The sequence below is a fragment of the Notolepis coatsorum genome (assembly GCF_963971535.1).
Source record: "Notolepis coatsorum genome assembly, chromosome: 7".
Classification (NCBI taxonomy): domain Eukaryota; kingdom Metazoa; phylum Chordata; class Actinopteri; order Aulopiformes; family Paralepididae; genus Notolepis; species Notolepis coatsorum.
In genome coordinates, this window is record NC_140171.1 from 82,805,072 (window position 1) to 82,826,319 (window position 21,248).

The 21,248-nt window shown below is 41.0% G+C and overlaps 1 protein-coding gene across 1 annotated transcript in view; it reads left to right on the top strand.

Moving 5' to 3' along the window:
- rnf150a (ring finger protein 150a) overlaps positions 1-21,248 on the top strand; it is a gene marked incomplete at its 5' end in the record, with an annotated part of 177,022 nt that overhangs the window by 79,042 nt on the left and 76,732 nt on the right. Inside the window, one exon of the mRNA XM_084317982.1 lies at positions 5,531-5,781. Coding sequence (XP_084174108.1) covers positions 5,531-5,781 — 251 coding nt within the window. The remainder of the gene's footprint in view (positions 1-5,530; positions 5,782-21,248) is intronic.

The following is a 21,248-nucleotide window of genomic DNA, read 5'->3' on the forward strand; positions in this document are numbered from 1 at the left end:
CGCCACCTGGCGTGTAACAAAATAGTTCATATCGATACTCTTATTTTGAACATCCTGTGGCGGGTCTCATTTCCGCCCCAAGCGCAGCTCCAGCTATAATATCTATGGCTCCGGCAGCTAGCAACGTTCGGTTCATATCGATACTCTTATTTTGAAAATCTCGTGGCAACTCGGCGAGTCATATCCGCCCAGTCCGTGCTGTCTGCTGGCATTAAGCAGAGCAGGGCTACACAGCAGTGTGCCTATTTTGCGACCCGAAATAAGTCTGTGGTGTTTTTTTTTCTCACGGGTCAAATGCATCTAACATGCTTTGCATCGTCGCCATTCCTTTATGCCCACATCGCCCGAAATTAATGTTACGTTAGCGCAGGGGTCGGCAACCTGCGGCTCTGGAGCCGCATGCGGCTCTTTAGCCAATCAGCTGTGGCAAAAAAAAATAAAAATTTGTTTTACTTTTTCTTTACTTTTTTTTCTCTTATTTTGGAGATCGATGTCATACGGTGACACTGAAATGAAAAAATATTTCATCAACTAAAATATTTAGTCATAAAAATATTTCATCAACTAAAATATACAATACGCCACACCCCGCGCCTCTCCCTGCCGTCTGCAAGTGGCTAATATTGAGTTTCCGAACCCCCAGTAAGCTAACCATGGATAAATCCAAAAAAAGGAAAGTCTGAGGAAAATAGAGGGTTTAATTCAGCGTGGACAGATTAATTTGCTTTCACAACTAACAATGCTTACCTGTATGCCTGATATGTGGTACGAAATTTGCGAACAACGAAAAATGTACTTTTTATTTTATAGATTTTCCACAAATAAGGGAAGTACTCAAATAGAGCTGCATAGTTCAGGGTTTTATTTCAAAGTAGGTCTACACATGGTAGTCTTTTTTCAAAGTGGACTACTTTTTATTTTATAAATGTTCCACAAATAAGGGAAGGACTCAAATATACCTGAATAGTTCAGGGTTTTATTTCAAAGTAGGTCTACAGATGGCAGTGTTTTTTCTCCTTTTCTGTGTTTTATTTCAAAGTAGGTCTACACATGGTGGTCTTTTTTCAAAGTGGACTACTTTTTATTTTATAAATGTTCCACAAATAAGGGAAGGACTCAAATATACCTGAATAGTTCAGGGTTTTATTTCAAAGTCGGTCTACAGACACCAGTGTTTTATCTCCTCTTCTGTGTTTTATTTAAAAATAGGTCTACACAGCCAGTATTTTTTCTCCTCTTCATAAGAGTTTGAGGTTTTCCTTTGTTATAACAGGTAAAAACAGCAATAAAAAGTTAATTTTTTTCTTTTTGTTGCTTTATAATTCCATTAATGCAACAAACTGTGTGCTATAAGTATAAAGTATAATAAATCGCAAATTACTTTGGGTATGCAATTGTCAGGCGTTTTATGCTAAATGTGGGGTATGCTTGGGGATATATAAAACATTATACACTGTGTTATCTTCATTTTAAGGGTAAATAGGTTGTGCGGCTCCCTGAGCATTTTATTTTGTGGGAGGGGGGAAAAGTGGCTCTTTTGATAGTAAAGGTTGCTGACCCCTGCGTTAGCGTAAGCTAACAAGCTAATCCTGATCAGAGGCAGAGCCATAGAGAACAGCAGAAAGTGGGGAAAGGGGAAAGGGAAATGGGGGGGGGGGGGGGGGGCGGGCACTCTCCATTTCTCTGTGTGTGCGCATTTGGAAAGACGATGAAGTCAGGAGTATATTATAGTAAACTGAGGATTACTGAGGATGGACAGATAATGTTGATATTCAAATATAAAAATAATAATAATAATAAATGAATTCATGATCATCATGCAACATAAAACAATTGTAGAAACGGTTTGGGAGAGGAAGGGGTTTTAGGTTGCGTGTTGTGAGTTGTGAGTTCCAAAAAAATTTACTTGAAGTTTAAAGCTCAATATATCAAAACGTGGCACTTTACAGTGAACAGGAGGTCTATTTGTAGTAAAAACAATAGATCGTTTTTTCATTTAAATGTTTTTTTTTCAAATTATATTTTTGTTACCTTTTTTGAGTTGATCTAAATGTTACTGATTGTGTTAAATGGGCTTATGATATCGTCTCATATCGATTGCAGGCACCTGCATCGTATCGTATCGTGGCAGATATCGGCAAATATCGTATTGTTGTCCAAAGAATCTATATTGTATCGTGATGAAACTGGTGATTCCCACCCCTAGTAGAGTCCATACACCAACACCAAATCCCATAATTCCTTACACGTAACGTGTCTGGCTGTGTGACGTCAACTTGTCAGCATGAAAATGACAGCCAAACATGGCACTGCAACTAAATAACACAAATACAATAGGCACATTTGTGACTGTTACAAATATAACACGTTTTATACTTGTGCTACAAGATTTTGGCCTGTGTAGCACCAGTGCTATGTGCAAAAAAAGTTAACGTACAGCGAGTATAAGTATACATGCCCTGATGCCTCAGTGTATGGCAGTGTAAAAAGGTTGGTTGCCCTATAAATATATATGCGGTAATTAAATATATAAATGTAAATATTATTATTATTAAATGGGTTACAATTACAAATATGTGGAAGTGGAACCATATGGAAGGAGTAAGCCTGCCGCTAAAAATAAAACCCACCGCGCCTTTCTCAGACGAAAAAGAAAGTTTCGAGAGGAGTGGAAGTTTGAAGACAGACTAGACTACAATATGATGCGGGGGTGGTGAGTTGAAACAGTGTGTGTGTGTCCCGACCCCACTTCTATGTTTCAATAAATTATTTGCATTTAAAACCATTAACGCTGACTCATTCCTTCAGTCCACTCAAAATTATGCTAATATTCCTTATGTTGTTTATGATATTAATTGAAAATAGCACATGGCGATATACTAAAAAGCTATTTATAATTTTTGGCTGGTAAATAATCTGCCTGGCTGGTAGTTTTTTAAATCTACCAGCCAAATGGCTGGTAAGTCAAAAAGTTTATTTTGTTCCCTGCGGTTGACTAATGTGGATAAACAAATAAACAAAGGCACACAATTCCTAGAAATGTGACTAAACAACGTCGTTTTGCCCTGAGGGATGATTTACAATAAAGTGCTATTAAAAAATGGAAAAGTTAGGGTACTTAAATTCTTGACGCTATAACTCACACAGAAAGATACATGTAATTTAGCTGACTTAACGCTAACTGGTTCAGCTGCCGGTAGACCATTCCAGAAGCTTTGTGGTCCGGTCTTGAACTTTCCATAAATCCATTTTGTTAGATCCAGCACTGAATGTATCTTGTGATTATTATAAATTTGCGACGACAACAACTATTAGCCGTGAGCTATTTCCTGGTTGATTCCGTACATGATGTCACACGAATGCCAGGCTGTCGAGCCAATAGACAATTTGTTGTATTAGTGTGAACGTAAGGTGCACGTAAAGGGCGCAGTGATATCCCATCATATAGCTGTCACGTCTCTCCTGTCCGTCATGCAGCGCGTTCAGATTTGGGTCTGCTTGCTCCGTTGATTCATAAAAAAAAAAACATACAAAACACACGTAGGCCTACACAAACAAAGACACACAGTTGTATATCTTCTGTACACAATATGAGTAAAATTATTTTAGCTACGTTGCCAGACGTTTTGTTTTTCTTTTATGTTGAACACATATCAGTGCAGGTATTAGAAGGTGTACAGCAACCAAAGCTTTCATTTTACACATCAAAGAGCTAATGCAGTGGTTCTCAAACTTTTTACACCAAGTACCACCTGAGAACGTAGCTGGCTCTCCAAGTACCACCATATGACCGACGTTAAAATACAGTTCACACAGGAGGCAAATGTATTCCTAATACCATTATTTATTGTTAACTTTTGTCACACAGCCACAATGTACAAAGGGATAGCACTAGAACTAGCAAACGCTTCCACACAACTCATACAATGCAAGGGGCATTGAGAACATAATAACTAACATTCTCACATAGCAAGTGAGAAAATTAAGAACAACTGTATTTCAGCAAATGTACTTAATTCTCTCTCTATTTCTCTCTCTCTCTCTCTCTCTCTCTCTCTCTCTCTCTCTCACACAGCAAGCAATTGTCCGTCATTCTCTCTCTCACACACTCACACACACACACACACACACACACACACACACACACACACACACACACACAATTATTTTGTTACAAAAACTTAATTTCCTGCATTCTGGTGCAGGAATTTTTGTATAATTTTTTAATTATTGTAAAAAAATTTAGAAAACACATATTCAATACATTTTTGAATGTTTACCCTTTAAATGCCAGTTTGTGTGATGGCATCACAAATTATTGTTAAAAAAACACACAAAGTAAAATATTTTCAATATATCAAATGCAGAGTACATTTTTCTGGGGGGGATTATTACAGGCTAGGCATGTGTCAATGATTAGCAGCAACACATATTTTGATGGATTTTTTGTAATGTCAGATTTAACACCAACTCTTTTCAGAAAAGTGGGAGTATTTCATTTTTTATCTGACATTACAAGAAATCTAAAAATAAATGCATGATCAGGGCTGAAGTTGAATTAAAGATTTATGACTGTTTAGACTGCATTACTCTCTGTCACAGTGATCTCCTGGTTGTTCCCCACTTAGATTATCTTTTTTTTATCTTTTTTGGAAATATTTTCAAGTACCACCAGCAGTACCACCAAGTACCACTAGTGGTACGCGTACCACAGTTTGAGAACCACTGAGCTAATGGATTCTGCTGTGATACAGTACCACGCCTTTTACCCTGATATGGGGAAACCAAGCTTTGTGGGTCTTGTTTGAACTCCCTGCAGCCAAGCTAATGTGAATTACTCACTGTTGTGTGCACTTTGTGCTTTGAGTGAGTGGTTATTTATAGGCTGGTTACACAATGGAGGTCTTATTACTTAGAAAGGGTATCTCCTAGGGCTGCCCCCTCACAGTCCATTAATCGTTCGTTTTTTATCATTTCATATCAACTGAAAAATAATTAGGACATCTCTCGTAAGCACTAGACTGACTAGAGCACTAACGTGGTCCTTTTGCATTATTGAATGTGGAAAACTAAACTTTACAGATGTGTCGATTTTAATAAATGAATTGATTTAGTCAACTAATTCTATGACTATTAGTCAACTAAGAATTAATTTAGTTTCCATATCTAGCCTTATTGAAACAAAAATAAAAAAAGGTTTTGCTGTCTTTTAGCAGCTAATGAACTGAAATCTTACACAACTAGAATGGGTGCACATAATCCACACCATGCTATAGTGGGTCATAAATAGTTCCCCCCCAAAGAATGTAGGATGTTGAAAATATTTTTAGAGCTGCTTGTACAGTATGTTATTATTGCAGTGCACCTAAACTATCTGGTCAATGGAATTACACGGATAAGACTTCCATCATTAGAATTGTGGTTATGCGATATACAGTAATGGGGACCTAGCATGGACTAAAAGTGGGTACATAACGTGGATGTGTGTTTTTAGATGAGCTTTTCCTCAGTGTTGTGTCTGCACCCTCAGGTACGGGTGACATGGTGGCCATCATGATTCCCGAGCCTAAAGGACGGGAGATTGTGGCCTTACTGGAGCGGAACATCCTGGTGATGTTGCACATCACCATAGGAACACGGAACCTGCAGAAGTATGTGAGCAGAACGTCGGTTGTGTTTGTCTCCATCTCCTTCATTGTCCTCATGATCATCTCCCTCGCCTGGCTCGTCTTCTACTACATCCAGAGGTTCCGCTATGCTAATGCACGGGACCGCAACCAGGTAGGATGCTCTGTTTTGTTTAGGGATGCACGATATATCAGTGACCATATCGGTATCGGCTAAGGCTGAGCCCGAATGTTTTTTTTTTCTATATTTTTTTTATATTTATTTTATGTGTCTATTCATTCTGTTTAAACCAATGGGGTTTTTCTTCACAGTTGCAGATAAAGATTAGGCTACACTAATATTATAGTATAAAAAAAAACTGCTAAGTTATATTCATTAAAGAAAGTTGATTTAATAAAAAAGAGACTAATTTAATCAGATTAATCACTTTATTCAAATTGAGGATTTAGTAAAATAATAATAATTTTAGATTTTTTTTTTTTTTTAATACATTATTATTTTTTTTATTAAAAACGAAGGTTCAGACGTTCGTTTCGGAAAAACCCTGACGAAGTTCGAATCCCAAAAACAGGCTTCGGGGACAGCCTTAGTATCGGCCGGTATCTGATTTCTTTCATATATCGGTATCAGTTGTGTCATATATCGGTTGTGGCAATTCCAGGTGTAGGGGTTGCAGAATAAAACAACAGACAGTCCAGTTATGGTTCCCAAAATAATAGTTTGCACACAAACAAACAAAACACAAACAATCTACTGTTCTCCTTCCTCTAACTGACTTAACTGTCTCCTTGCCCCCCATTTCCACACTTTCCTCAACCAGCGCATCCCTTTGTGATTGGCTAGCTGGTCTTAATTAGCTGCAGGTGCGCCTGGAAGCGGAAGCCCACATTTGGGCAGAGCCTAGCCATTGTGCCTTGACATAATGCCCTTCAATCACCAAGCCCAGTGGTGGCTTGGGGTTGCCACACAGTCTGATGAGCAAAACTGGACAGATATATATCGGCAAACATATCGGCTGGTGATGGTTCTTTTTTTTATTTATTGAGCAATGAGCAAAACTGTTCCGATGTGAACAACTGATGATTTCTCTGTCTAGCTGTGTGTGTATAAATTTGCTTGGCCATGCGGTTTGTTTGGCTAACGTTACTTGCATGTGACAATGACGCAGCCCAGGATTATGGGCTAACATTGTTTCAGTATGTACACAAATAATAGTATGTACAAAATTAGATTATCATAGAAATTTGATTTATTTAACACAATGGCCGCCAAGAACAAGTTAATAATAATAATAATAATAATAATAATAATAATAATAATAATAATAATAATAATAATAATAATAATAATAATAATAATAATAATAATAATAATAGATTTTATTTGTAATGTGCTTTACAATTGCGGGGCAAATCTCAAAGCCAGTGTTAATTTTGGCAGCTATTTTCATTTTAGTTTTAGTCTTAGTCATGTGTCAAGTGCTCCTTTTTCGTTTTCATCATATTTAGTCATCTTTATTTATTTTTCGTTTAGTCAGTTTTAGTCAACTAAATATCTGAGCATTTTAGTCTTAGTCAGTTTTTGTCTCAATTTTGTCTTTTTTGTTTTAGTCTAGATTTAGTCGACACAAACGGATGACATTTTTGTCTATTTTTAGTTAATGGAAAAAAACTTCAGAAAGTCAGAAATAGTCAACATGGAACATTTTCTGATTTAAATTGCGTATTTATTTTTTAACCTAGGGGAATCTGAGTCGGCGGCACAAGTGATACACAGGAAGTATATATGTTGGTGTAGACATGGTCCAATGTATTGTTGTTCCTACAGTATATGTTGGTGTAGACATGGTCCAATGTATTGTTGCTCCTACAGTATATGTTGGTGTAGACATGGTCCAATGTATTGTTGCTCCTACAGTATTATGTTGGTGTAGACATGGTCCAATGTATTGTTGCTCCTATAGTATATGTTGGTGTAGACATGGTGCAATGTATTGTTGCTCCTACAGTATATGTTGGTGTAGACATGGTCCAATGTATGCATCAAAGAGAGCATTACGGATGTGGTGACGTTGTTTCTGACCAGAGAGACGACGCTGAACTCTGTCTGTGTCTGTCTTCTGTTTGCTGTGTCTTTCCTTTCTCTCTGCCATGTATGTCCTCTCTGCTGGTCTCTGACAAGAACAAGTTGCAGGTTGAAAAAACCCTCAGCACGGAACTAGGCAAAATCTGCATATGGCTCGCTGATAACAAACTATCATTACACATGGGCAAAACAGAGTCCATTTTCTTCGGTTCAAATAACAAACTCAGCAAGACCGACGGCTTCTCAGTTACAGTGGGTGACAATATTGTCACAAGGAAAGACGAAATTACCTACCTGGGTTCCATCCTAGAGGCAAATCTTTCCTGTGACAAAATGGCATCCAATGTAATAAAAAAAGTCAACCAACAAACTCGATTCTTGTACCGGATCTCCTCACTGGTAAACAAGAATACCCTGAAGACTCTGGCAGGAGCACTCATTCAAGGGTACTACGACTATGCTTGCACCTCATGGTACCAAAGCACCTCAAAGGCGCTAAAAACTAAATTACAAACATCTCAAAACAGACTACTGCTTGACCTTACTCCTAGAACCCACCTCACCCCTGCCCACTTTGACAACCTAGGATGGCTTAGAGTAGACGACAGAGTACAGCAACTTGCAATGGGCCTGGTCTACAAGATACACTATACGACCGGGGTACCCATGTACATGTCAAAATACTTCCCAAAGGTCAGTGAATACCACAACCACTACACCAGAGGAAGCTCAACAAATCATGTAAAACCAAGATTCGGCTCAAACAAGGGACTAAACACGTTTCGCAATTATGCCACAACAATGTGGAACGCCCTACCCAAAGCTGTAAAGGAATGTGAATCACTACCCACATTCAAAACCGCTCTTAAAGAGCACCTACGGGAGGCTGCAATTCTAAACTGGCCACCGTACTGGCCCCCACCACCTCCTAATAGACAGTCTCCTCCCCACTGCATGTATATATTCCCTCCCCGCCGTATGTATATTTCTCTCCCACCCACCCACCCCCTCCTAATGTACAGTCCCCTCCCCATCATATATACTCTGTCAGGATCTAGGGGTAACAGTACTGTATATTTGAATACCGTTTATGTCACAAATGTATCAGTACTAAATACCTATATGTCCCTATGCCATAAATGTCATGTATGTTGTGTATGTCATAAATGTCTATGAATTGAAAATGGGGGACCCTGATGGAAACAAGACAAACGTCTTTCTCAGGTCTGCATCCCCTTAACAATTGTATGTATTGAGCCGTACTGTATTGTACCCATTCTGCAATCTGTTAAATAAAGTTTTCCATTCATTCATTCATTCATTCATTCATTCATTCATTCATTCATTCATTCATTCATTCATTCATTCATTCATTCATTCATTCATTCATTCATTCTCTGCTGTGTCTGTCCCCTCTCTCTGCTGTGTCTGTCCTCTCTGTCATGTCTGTCCTCTCTCTCTCTCTGCTGTGTCTGGCAGCGGTTTATTCTATATCAACATGATACTGTAAACTAAGTAAACAGAACACACAGTAGTACTAGTAGTAGTACACACTGATTGCAATCTGCTTGCATAAAAACATTATATAAAATAGCATTCTGAGGTCAGTGTTAAAGTGCCACATGGAAGAGGTCTGGTTAGTGGTTAGAGATGGTCTAGGTCTGGTTAGGGTAACTTAGGGGTAGTTAAGCATTCATTATAATTTATTATTATTATTTAGATAGATGGATGTAAAGGGCTAGACCAACTCTTAACCCCTATCCGGACCTAGACCACCTCTAAGTCACAACCCTAACTTAGGGGTTAAAGTTAGAGGTGGTCTAGGTCTGGTTAGGGTTTAGAGTTAGAGGTGGTCTAGGTCTGGTTATACCAGGGGTCTCAAACTCACGGCCCGCGGGCCAATTGCAGCCCGCGGGATGATATTTTGCATCCCCCTACTTGACATCAAAGTTTAGTGTTAATGCGGCCCGCGGGCAACTGTTTGCCGAGTCGTTGCGCGAGAGTTGCAAGTTTTATTTATTTTATCACTTGTGTAGGCTACCATAGCGTAGGCTCATGTCAGCAACGTTACGTTAGTGACTTGGTTGAAACGTGATTCCTGAGTGATACCAAGTAAAGTGGAAGGCAAATGCATCTCCCTCGCTATCTCCTCTGCGAGCAGTGCTCTGCATGTCCGGCTGCACTGCCACTCTGTCTGTGTACTCTGCTCTGGTCCAATCACATTCAGCGTCCCATCAGCGTTTTCCCCCCTCACCCACAGTCTGCGAATCAGATGCAGAGTAGGGCGGGTCTTAAACAGTCCGAGTCAGAGCAGAGTTGACAGCGCATCTAGCGCTTTCAGATTTGCCCCGCAACTGTAAAGCGCATTACAAATAGAATCTATTATTATTATTATATACAGTAGCCTCACTCCCAGTTTTATCTCCATGAGATAAATGTAGCTATTAGCCTAGTTTCGCCAGAAGGCAGAGGCAGCCAGCAGAAAAATACGGCATGTTCAAAGATGGTCAGTAAAAGAAAAGTCGACTGCAATTCAAAGGTGAATGGACTGAAAAATATGCGTTCATCCTGAGTAGGGATGCACCGAATGGGAAATTCTTGGCCGAAACCGATACCGAAAATAGGAAACAGTTGGCCGAAAACCGAATGGCGAAAGGCCGAAAATGATTAATATAAATATATATATAATTTTTTTTTTTTTTTTTTTACTTAAATAATATTAATAATCACTATGGGCCCATAAAACATTTATTCAGCACTTTTGAATGCATACATTAATTCCAGACTGACTGCTGAAAGATTGTACAATTTAAACATTTTCTCTTTGCATACAACAAAATGTGCATTAAAGTCAAGTGCATTTTCTTTTCTCTGTAGGATAACTATAACAAAGTGCATTCAGAACAAAGCCAAGGTGCTTTAAAACTGCATAACGATCTGCATAAAGACACACACACAGGACTCTTGTATTTACTACATCTCCCATGACTCTTAGCGGGGGATGACGTAGCTTACGAGAGACTGGTCAAAGAGGAATGGAAGCGTTAGCTAGCTTAACGCTAACGTTTAACCGCGACGGGCATATAGTAATGGCGAGGATATAAAGCATGTTAAAGACGCATTTATTGGATGCGTTGCTTGCAGAGTTTATAGAAACAGCGCAACTCCCAAGAGGAGTTAGTTATCACAGGCTGCAGAATGCAGGAAGAGCTGCCAAACAGCTCACGGTACACGTTGCACGTTTTGATTACGTCATCACAACAACACTTTAGGTTATGAACGTTACGTAACCCTGTTCTTTGACATTCGGCCGAAAGCCGAAAGAGCCTTTTTGACCATTTACGGCCGATAATTATCGGCGGCCGAATATTCGGTGCATCCCTAATCCTGAGTCCCAGCACCAAACCAGTGTGACTAATATGCCAAGAAACGGTAGCTCTTGTGAAGGGTGGCAATTTGAAACACCACTACGAAACAAAACAGTTATTTTAATGCAACCTTTCCTCAAAATTCAGTGCTAAGAACCACAAAAATAAATGGAATGAAATCATCATATCAAGCTGCAAGCAGAATTATTGTTAAATCTATGTCACAACGAGAAAAAGCAACCAAGTCCTCACTCAGTGGCAAGAAGCCATTCTCTCTCTCTGATGCATACATAATAAAATAATGTATGACTGAAGTGATGAAGGCAAACAAAAGCAAATCCTCCTCAGATCACACAGCAACCAGAATAACTGAAATACTGGCTGGTGATTTGATTAAACAGCTTTGTGATAGAATAAAAAAATGCAGTGCATTTCCATAGCTGTGGATGAGTCCACTGACACCACTGAGAAGCCTATGTTCTGAAGAACTGTTCATCTTCTGAAATGTTATTGCTAAAGATTGAGAAGATTGGATCAGTTTAACTTTTTTTTGGAATACTTGAAACCCTTTTTTTGTGGAATATTTGATGCGGCCCAGCCTCACCCAGACTCTACCTCCAGCGGCCCCCAGGTAAATTGAGTTTGAGACCCCTGGGTTATACTGATCCGATACCAGTGCATACATAAAAAAAAAAAAAAAATTAGAAATTATAAAACTTTTTTTCTTTTCTTTTTTACAGCTACTGTTTTATATATACTGTTTTTTAGTAATAACTAGAAAGTAATGGTATTTATTCAACAACAGGTGATTGTATAGATTAGTATTGGTATCATTAATTGACAACTATGCTCAATGAGTTCACCCACGGAATGGTTGTTGGTACATTGGTTCCGCATGGACGTTACACGTTGTTGCGCACTTCCTCCTACCCAGTCGGCTCCGTTTAGGTAGCAGAGGCTCTGTTGTGATTTTTAATGCAAAATAAATATTCAACATTCTCTTTTGAGACTCCGCCTCAGACTCTTATCATTTGGCACTAAAAGCTAAACATTGTCACCGGTATGGCTGTCCACAACATGTCATTAATTGTGTGCGAGAGGTCGATCAGTTAGCCACATTAGCGTGAGCTAGGTTAGCCACTAGTTAACGCGAGCTAGATGGAAATACAAACAATGTAACATTACTGGTGAAAAAGTGATTTACCTTGGAATACTCCTTTGCCAACTTGCTGTACTTTGCTTGCAGGTCTGCAGCTGGATTATGAATAGTCCCAATTTTAGCCAAGGTAACGTTAAGCTGAAAATAGCTTTTCAGCTAATGCTAATAACGGGGCTCCCCGTCACACTGCTCTGTCGGGACGATGGCATTAAGAAAAGTTATAATTATTTTGTCTCGTCTTGTTTTAGTCAACAATATCAACATACATGAAGAGAAATTTCGTCCTGGTTTTTGTAAATTATTTTACAAATAATTTTTGTGTCCTCAGTTGTGGTGAACGATATTTAATAAACTATTTAGTCTCGTTAGCGTGACACGGTCTTCAATAACGTGACATCTTTCGTCATCAATTTAGTCAACAAAATTAACACTGCTCAAAGCGCTACAGTTAAAAGAACATAAAAACTAGCAAGAATAAAGGAAGAAAGAATAATCCTCAATCCTGAGTGAGACAGGGAGCCAGTGAAGAGACTTGAGGATAGGAGTGATGTGATGGTATTTCCGCACTCTCATCAGGATCCTAGCAGTGCTGTTTTGGATACATTGTAGCCTTTGGATGTTCTTGCTAGGGATCCCGATGAGGAGTGCGTTTTGCAGTAATCCAGCCTGGAGGAGACAAAGGTGTGGATGAGCTTTTCGGCATCTGACAGAGTGAGTGAGGGGCGACGTTTGGCGATGTTCCTAAGGTGGTAGAAGGAGTTTTTGTACAATTGATTTATGTGCGCCTCAAAGGTCAGGTGAGGGTCCATTTTTACCCCTAGGTTGGTGATTGTTGGTGACAGGGTGATGTTTTGGCTGGAAAAAGTGATGGTGGTGATGGTGGATGAGCGAACCTGCTGTGGGGTGCCAATAATAATGGCTTCAGTTTTAGAACTGTTTAAATGTAGGAAGTTGTGCTTCATCCACACCTTGGTCTCCTCAAGGCAGGTGGTCAGAGTGGAAGATGGCAGAACTGTGGATGGGGAAGGGTTTATTTTTAGGTAGAGTTGGGTGTCATCAGCGTAGCAGTGGAATGATATTCCATGCCAGCTGATGACAGAGCCAAGGTGGAGCATGTAGAGGGTGAATAGGGTGGGGCCGAGGACTGATCCTTGTGGGACACCACAGGTGACATGATGGGTGTCAGACCTTGCCTCTCCCAAGGAGACATACTCCATTCTCCCGGTGAGGTAAGATCTGAACCAATCAAGGACAGTCTGACAGTCTGATGGTGGATTGAAGCCGGTGGAGGAGGATGTCATGATCGACGGTGTCGAAAGCTGCTGTGAGGTCAAGGAGGATGAGGAGGGAAGGAGAGCCAGCATCAGCCATCATCAGTAGGTCGTTGGTGACCCTGACCAGGGCAGTTTCGGTGCTGTGGCCAGAGCGGAAACCTGACTGGAACTTCTCGAGAAGTTGGTTCGAGTTTAGGTGGTCCTGAAGCTGAGCGGCAACTACCTTCTCCAGCACCTTGGACAGGAATGGGAGGTTGGATATGGGTCTGTAGTTGGCCAAGCTTTCCGGGTCTAGGGAGTTTTTTTTTAATTAGTGGTTTTATGACTGCAGTTTTAAGGGCAGAGAGAGAACATGGCCAGCCTGGAGAGAGAGGTTTATGACCTTGGTTATGAGAGGGCTCATAGCGACAATATTGTATTTCACCAGGGCTGAGGGAAAGGGGTCCAGGATACAAGTGGAGGCTTCATTTTCCTGACGATTTCCTCAACCTCTCGCTGTGTGATGATTGAAAAGCAGCAGAGAGGTTGAGTAGTCGCCGCCTGTGGGTCAACTGTTTGGACTGGAGGGGCTAGAGAGGAGGGAGCGGATGGTGTCAACTTTGGTCCTGAAGAAGGTGGCAAAGTTGCTACACTGTTCCTCAGAGGAGTCGGAGTGAAGTGATATTTGGGGTTTGAGGAGGTGGTTGATGGTGGAGAATAGTTGCTTGGAGTTTGCAGGACTGTCATTTATGATGGAGGAGTAGTACTGGGACCGTGTCAGTCTGAGGGATTTTGAATAGGCCTTCTGGTGTTCACGGTAGGCCAATTTGTGTACAGTGAGTCCTGAGACCTTGAGTCGCCGCTCAAGGACATGCCCAGCAGTCTTCATACCCCGCAGCTCGCTGGTGTACCAGGGGGCTGAGTGTGCAAAGGTGACTGTTTTGGATTTGACAGGGGCATGGAGATCCAGAAGACTGTTCAGGGATTTATTGTAGAAGTCCACTGACTCGGTTGCTGATGAGAAGTTGACAGAGGAGAGAAGCTGGAGGTCCAGTGTCATGGTGTCCGGGTTGATGTTTTTGAGGTTCCTGAAACGGATTTGGCGCTTGGGCTTGTTGAGTGGAGACTGGAATGACAGCTCCATTGAGATGGTCTTGTGGTCAGTTACCCCCAGATCGTAGACTAGCAGGTTGTTGATGGGGGCGGAGTTTGTGATGATCAAGTCGAGCGTGTGGCCCTTTGCGTGTGTGGGGACATCAATGTGTTGTGTGAGGTTGAGGCAGTCCAGAAGTAGCAGAAACTAGGGCTGCACGATTTTGGGAAATAATGTAATTGCGATTTTTCTGATAGATATTGCGATTGCGATTACATTTGTGATTATATATAATTTTTTTCCCTAAGCAGCCCCACAGAGGTTTATTGAAAAATGCGGCTTGCATCTGGCCTACGCGTGGGTCTGTTCAGGACACCGAGCCTGAAAATGTTTATTTTTACCTGGGAATCGATACTGGTACCCAACGCCACGGTACCTTTTTTTCTGTACTTTACTCTCCCTCTCTGAAGTCTAAACTTCACAACACAATCTAAAACCCCTTACCTCCCTCTCCCAAACCGTTCCTACAACAATAACAACTTGCAAAGGAGATCTTGTATCTCAATGGGACTTCCTGGTTAAAATATGTTTTGTATTTAAATTTTTTAAATAGCGATTTTTTTTGCGCTTTGCTAATTGCATCATTTCAAATTTCGATTTAAAATCGATTAATCGTTCAGCCCTAGCAGAAACTCAGCTGCAGGGTGGCAAAACGGCATGAATATTTAGATTTCCAAGGCAGGGGGGACAGTTCCAGTTCCTTTCTGTGAATAGCGGCTAAGCCGCTCCACCACGACCGGTGCTGCGCTCTTTCTCCAGGTAACTGTAGCCAGGAGGACAGGCTTCGTTTAGGGTGAAGTAAACATCTGGCTGGTGCCAGGTTTCAGTGAGACACATGACGTATATCTCCTTGTCGATAATGTGGTCTTGTATGAAGGATGATTTATTATTGAGAGATTGTGTATTTAGAAGTTCTATTTTGACTTTTGGTAATGAGGTGAGTCTCTGTAAGGGCCGGAGTAGGCTAAAATCCACTCCACGATTTCTGAAATCCTTCGCGGGTTGTGATCTTGCGTTACTCCCCGTGGTATCATGCAGAGGTCTCGCAGGGTTTCCCCGGGCTACTAGCACCAGCGGTCACAGAGCTCCGATGACGCGTCAGATCTGCGGCACGGCGACCGGCAGAACAGATTGATGGAATAGCTGTGTCCATGCTGGGAGTAAACAAACTTCTTCCGGGTGCTTCTGTGGATGTAACAAGGCCGACGAAGAAGTCCAAGTTGTTTTATTGTTGTGGCGAGCGTTGGGAAGTTGTGGTTGTTGAGGAGACTCAGGAGTTGCGGTATGGAGTATTTCAACATACCGGTGCCGAAACAGTTAGCCGAGTGCTAACTGTTAGCCATGGAGGACTGCAGAGAGGAGATCCGGTTGTCGCTGCACAGAGCTGGAGTGCTAGTAGCCAGACGGACCAGGAGGGGAGTGGATGTCCGGGGGAGAAACAGGAGAGCTGAGATACCAGATGGAACAAAAGACGATCAGGTCATCGGGAGGGAGAGGGGCCGGCAGTCAGCTGGTGATCGGTAGCAGCGGAGTTTGGGCGATGCAGGAGGAAGCTCTGACAGCCGTCAGATCAGTCGAAAACCGTGCAATAATCCCAAGGTAAGACACTTTGAAACAATCTGACGTTTAGCTTGATTGTAGGGTGTAGACTACCACCACGTTTAGCCATGTATCTACAGCCAGATAATCGTCATATCAAACAACCCTGGTCTTAGCTGTTGTTGTTAGCCGGGAGCTAGTTGTTGTTAGCCCTGGTCTTAGCTGTTGTTGTTACCGGGAGCTAGTTGTTGTTAGCCCTGGTCTTAGCTGTTGTTGTTAGCCGGGAGCTAGTTGTTGTTAGCCCTGGTCTTAGCTGTTGTTTTTAGCCGGGAGCTAGTTGTTGATTAGCCCTGGGCTGGATCCACAGAACTGGAGATGATCAGATGATTGAGGAAGGAGATGGAACTTGGAGAAATATCTCAATGGATGTTGAATAGGATTCAAATGATGGCGACAGCAGGAGGATAATCGGCCCGTGTTGTGTCAGTGTGTCAGTTGGTGTGTCAGTTGTGTCAGTTGGTGTGTCCGTTGGAGGCGAAAACAGCAGGTAGATGATGACAGCCGTCGAAAACACAGTAAACAAAAATTTATCCATATAGAGATCAGAGTAAAAATCACAAAAAGTTAAAACATATACTTACAAACAATCTAAAAGTTCTCAGTTATTAATCTAAAAAGTTGGCTTTATATATAAATAAGATGTCAAATCAGACGGAGAAGCGGCGAACAACAAACGCCTGCGTCCTCTCTCGTCAGTTGCATTAAGTCGGTGCTTCTCAAACTTTTTCAGGCCCCCCCCCCCCCCCCCCCCTTTGGCGGACCAAAATATTTTGGGCCCCCCCCCCCCCAACAAAATAGTCATGAAATGGGCCATGTTTAAATTTATTGAAATAACACCAATATCGTGTCCAATACACTCAAAGACTGTGCTTTTTCAAAAATAAGGACATCTTGTAACTAGTGCTGTCAGGCGATTAAAAAAATTAATCTAATTAATTACAGGATTTGTAATTAATTAATCTAATTAATCGCATTTTAATCGCATAACCATTTTATGCCTGATATTCTATATTATATAATCATATTTCAAATTGCATGTGTCCGGATGGCAGAATTCAGTACTGTATCTACAAAACCTTCTGTTTAATCATCTTCCATCTATTAATTTGCTTAGATTTTTCAGGTCTGGTCAATTTGAGCATGGTGTTATTCACAGTCAAAGATACAAAAAAAATTATTGATATTCTCATTTGGTTCATTACAATTTACTCAAAATAAAATTTTCATTCAATCAATCACCGCGCAGATTGATTGATTGAATGAAAATGTTATTAACAGATTGCAGAATGGGTACAATACAGTACGGCACACAATTGTTAAGGGGATGCAGACCAGGGTGCAACTTGCACCGTGCAATCCATTCTTTGTGGATCTAGCCCACAGTATTTCTGACACTGGGAATACATTCCCTGAGATTCATAGATGTCCCTAGAATCAGATACCAAGAACATGCAAATGGACCATATTAAAAAATAAAAAAGTCTGTAAATGTGTATTCTACATTCTTATGGAATGAATGAGATACAAAAAAAATATTATTAAAAAAAAAAAAAAAAAAAAAAAAAACTTTTTTTTTGTAATTAATTTTGAGTTAATTTTCATAACGCGATAATTTGCTGTGTAATTAATTAATCTAATTAACGCGATAAACTGACAGCCCTACTTGTAACATTGCAATACAATTCAATGGACACTCAAGACTGCCTTTTCAAAAATAGAGACATCTTGTAACATTGCAATACAATTCAATGGACACTCAAGACTGCTTTAAAAAAAAATTTAGATATCTTGTAACATTGCAATACAATTCAATGGACACTCAAGACTGCTTTTTCAAAAATAGAGACATCTTGTAACATTGCAATAAAATTCAAGGACACTGCTTTTTAAAAAATTTATAGAAAAACTTGTGAAAGAACTTGTGAAAGAACTTTGCAATTTGTGCAAAAAAGAGAAAATGTAAGTAAATTATGTGAGTCATCACAGCATTAGTGGCTGCAATGAGCCTGTTTTGCACTGCACATCTTTTCAAAACGAGGTTGCAGGCTTGATACTGCCACTCTCAAGTCATGCTCAATGTTGAGCTTAGACCTGTGCTTTGTCTTCAGTGAAGCAACAGCTGAAAATCCAATCTCACAGAGATAGGATGTGGCGAAGGGAAGAAGGACGCCCACAGCCCTATGAGTGGATGCTCCCTCTCCACACCAAGCCAGAATTCACTCAGTGTCTGAGCTGTAAACCTCAGCCTCAGGGTGGAGTCAGAGGTAATTTCCATGAGTTGCTCCTCTTCAGCAGAGCTGAAATCGGCAGGTGCTGCAGATAGAGATACTTTATTTGTAATTAATTGCAAATTAAACACAACAAATTTCAGTTTTACAACAATCCACTCCAGCTAGATAGTAGCTTATTATTATTATTATTATTATTATCATTATCATTATCATTATCATTATCATTATCATTATTATTATTATTATATAATGTACTACATAAATAAAATGTATGTAGCCTACAGCACAAATGTCATAATTAGTCAGTCAATAACATAAAAATAATACCAACCTGCTGCATTGAATGGATCCACCACCCAGTCATACTGAGCACTGTTGTTAGGGAAGTATTAAAAAAAATCCTCTCAGGGAAGAGATGTGCTGCCTGAGACAGGGGATCACTGGTGACTTGAGAAACACTGCTTTCAGCAAACTCAGTCAGGTTCTCAAAGGCATCAGTCTGTTGTTCATCAAGGCGCCTGCCCCACATCTCCAGCTTTCGACTGAATGCAGTGATCTTGTTTGCCAGGTCAGGTAGGTATTTATCTTTGCCTTGAATTGAATTGAATAGAATACTTTATTTAGATGTTTGCAGAAAAAAAATCACATGACAGTAAGTACAAGGTCAACTAAATAGGATAAAAAAAAAAAACAAGAAAGCCAATGGCTTGTTTCAATTGGGGTCCTTTTGTAATCAATTCATATTACATTTAGTGACAAACAGACAGACACTACTAAACTGAACAGCATACAGTTTAGAGTAGACATGACAGATACTAGAAGACAAAAAATATCAACATATATACCTTGAAGCTGAAGGTTTAATTCATTCAGCTTTCCAAAGACATCGCTGAGATAGGCCAGTTTCATCAGAAATTGTTCATCATTGAACTTGCTTGCAGCTTCTTGCATGCTCTCCTCCAAGAACACCCGAATCTCCTCTCGTAGTTCAAAGACTCGCGACAACACTTTCCCTCGCGAGAGCCACCTTGCCTCGCTGTGAAACAGCACTGCAGAATGGTCAGCTCCCATCTCCTCACACAGCGCAGAGAACAGGCGCACTTTCAGGGGTTGGGTTTTGATGAAATTTACCACGTTTATAACTTCTGTCAAAACCTCATTCAGCTCAGGGCTAAGCTGTATTGACGCTAGCGCCTCTCTGTGAAGGACACAGTGCGTCCATTGCGCGTTTGGCGAGACCCCCTTGATGAGCGCCTGTAGCCCCCTCCTTTTCCCTGCCATGGCCTGCGCACTGTCAGAGCAAAAGCCCACACAGTTCTCCCATTTCAGTCCATGTTCTGTCGGGTAACTGTCAATAATTTTGAAGAGCTCATCAGCTGTTGCTCTGTTTTTGACATATTTGCAAAACAGTAGATCTTCACTCAGTGACTGGGAATTTACAAAGCGAACATAGGAAATAAGCAAACAGTCTTTATTGCTGTCAGTGGCCTCATCCACTTGTATTGCAAAATGTTTGTCTTTCAGTGACTCCGTGAGTTGTTCTTCCAGATCATTCGAAATGTCACATACACGTCTTGCAATGGTGTCATTGGACAGGGTTAGGGGGGGATACACTTCAATTTTGCGGCGGTTGTCTCATCAATTATTGTGGACACCATATCAATATAGCAGCGGGGAGGATGAGATCCTCAGCTATCGTGTGTGGTTTCTTACACGTGGCGATTCTGTATACGACCTTGTATGATGCCAGTTGTGCTTTGCTGTTCACTGATGCAGCTTTTACCATTTGCTTCTCCTGCTTACAGTATTCCTCAAGTTTTCTCTTAAAGAAGTCGAGTGGCTGGCTGGCTGACAGCTTTTACTACCGTCTTGCCCAGCACGGAGAGCTGAATGAACCCAGAGCGAGAGCGGGGGGGCGTGACCGCGCGATTTGTTTTATGGGCGTGCGTTCAGCACATAAAAAACGCGTAAAAACACATTTCTCCCGGTCGCTCACGCCCCCCCTGTCATGCCTCTGCGCCCCCCCTGGGGGGGCGCGCCCCACACTTTGAGAAACACTGCATTAAGTTAACTCGTTATAGCCCGCCAATCGTTGGCCGCCAACAACAAGTATACTCGTTATTATGATGGTTATTTCTTTTATTAGCTATTTCCATTCATAATTCATCCTGCTATGGTGTAGGACTGTGTTGCACTCTGTCTGAGACCACAACGGTGCGATACCGCCGCCTAACGCCTTGTGGTCGTTATTGCACTCCATTCGAAACAATGTGGTTTGTTTTCCTGACCGAGCTGCAGCGTGCAGGCAGGGTCTAAACACTCCAGCAAGGCAAGCGCTCATAACGATGCATCGACGAGGCTCCACCGCCTGCCCGTTCATTTTCTTTGGTGGTAAACATGGGACACACTACCACAACCAGTATTTGGAATGGCGATCAGATAATTGGATTATTCTTTTTGCAGTACATCATAGACAAGGTAAGGACTATATATTATCAATCTTGCATTGATCCGATAATGTTTTTCCCGCGATCGCAGCCTGTGTGTGTGTGCCGTTGGCTGCGATCAAAGCACGGAGGGCCAGTTTTCCCCCGTCCCCTTTCGTGCATGCATGATGAAATATAATACCAATAATCTAGCGTTGATTTCAGGATTATTCAATAATCGGGCGAGAAATGGGAACGTGTTTAGTGAATTTCACTAAAGGGCTGTTTGACGGAGTTCCCTGGGATTACACAGGATCACTCTACAACTATACTCATATTCACCACG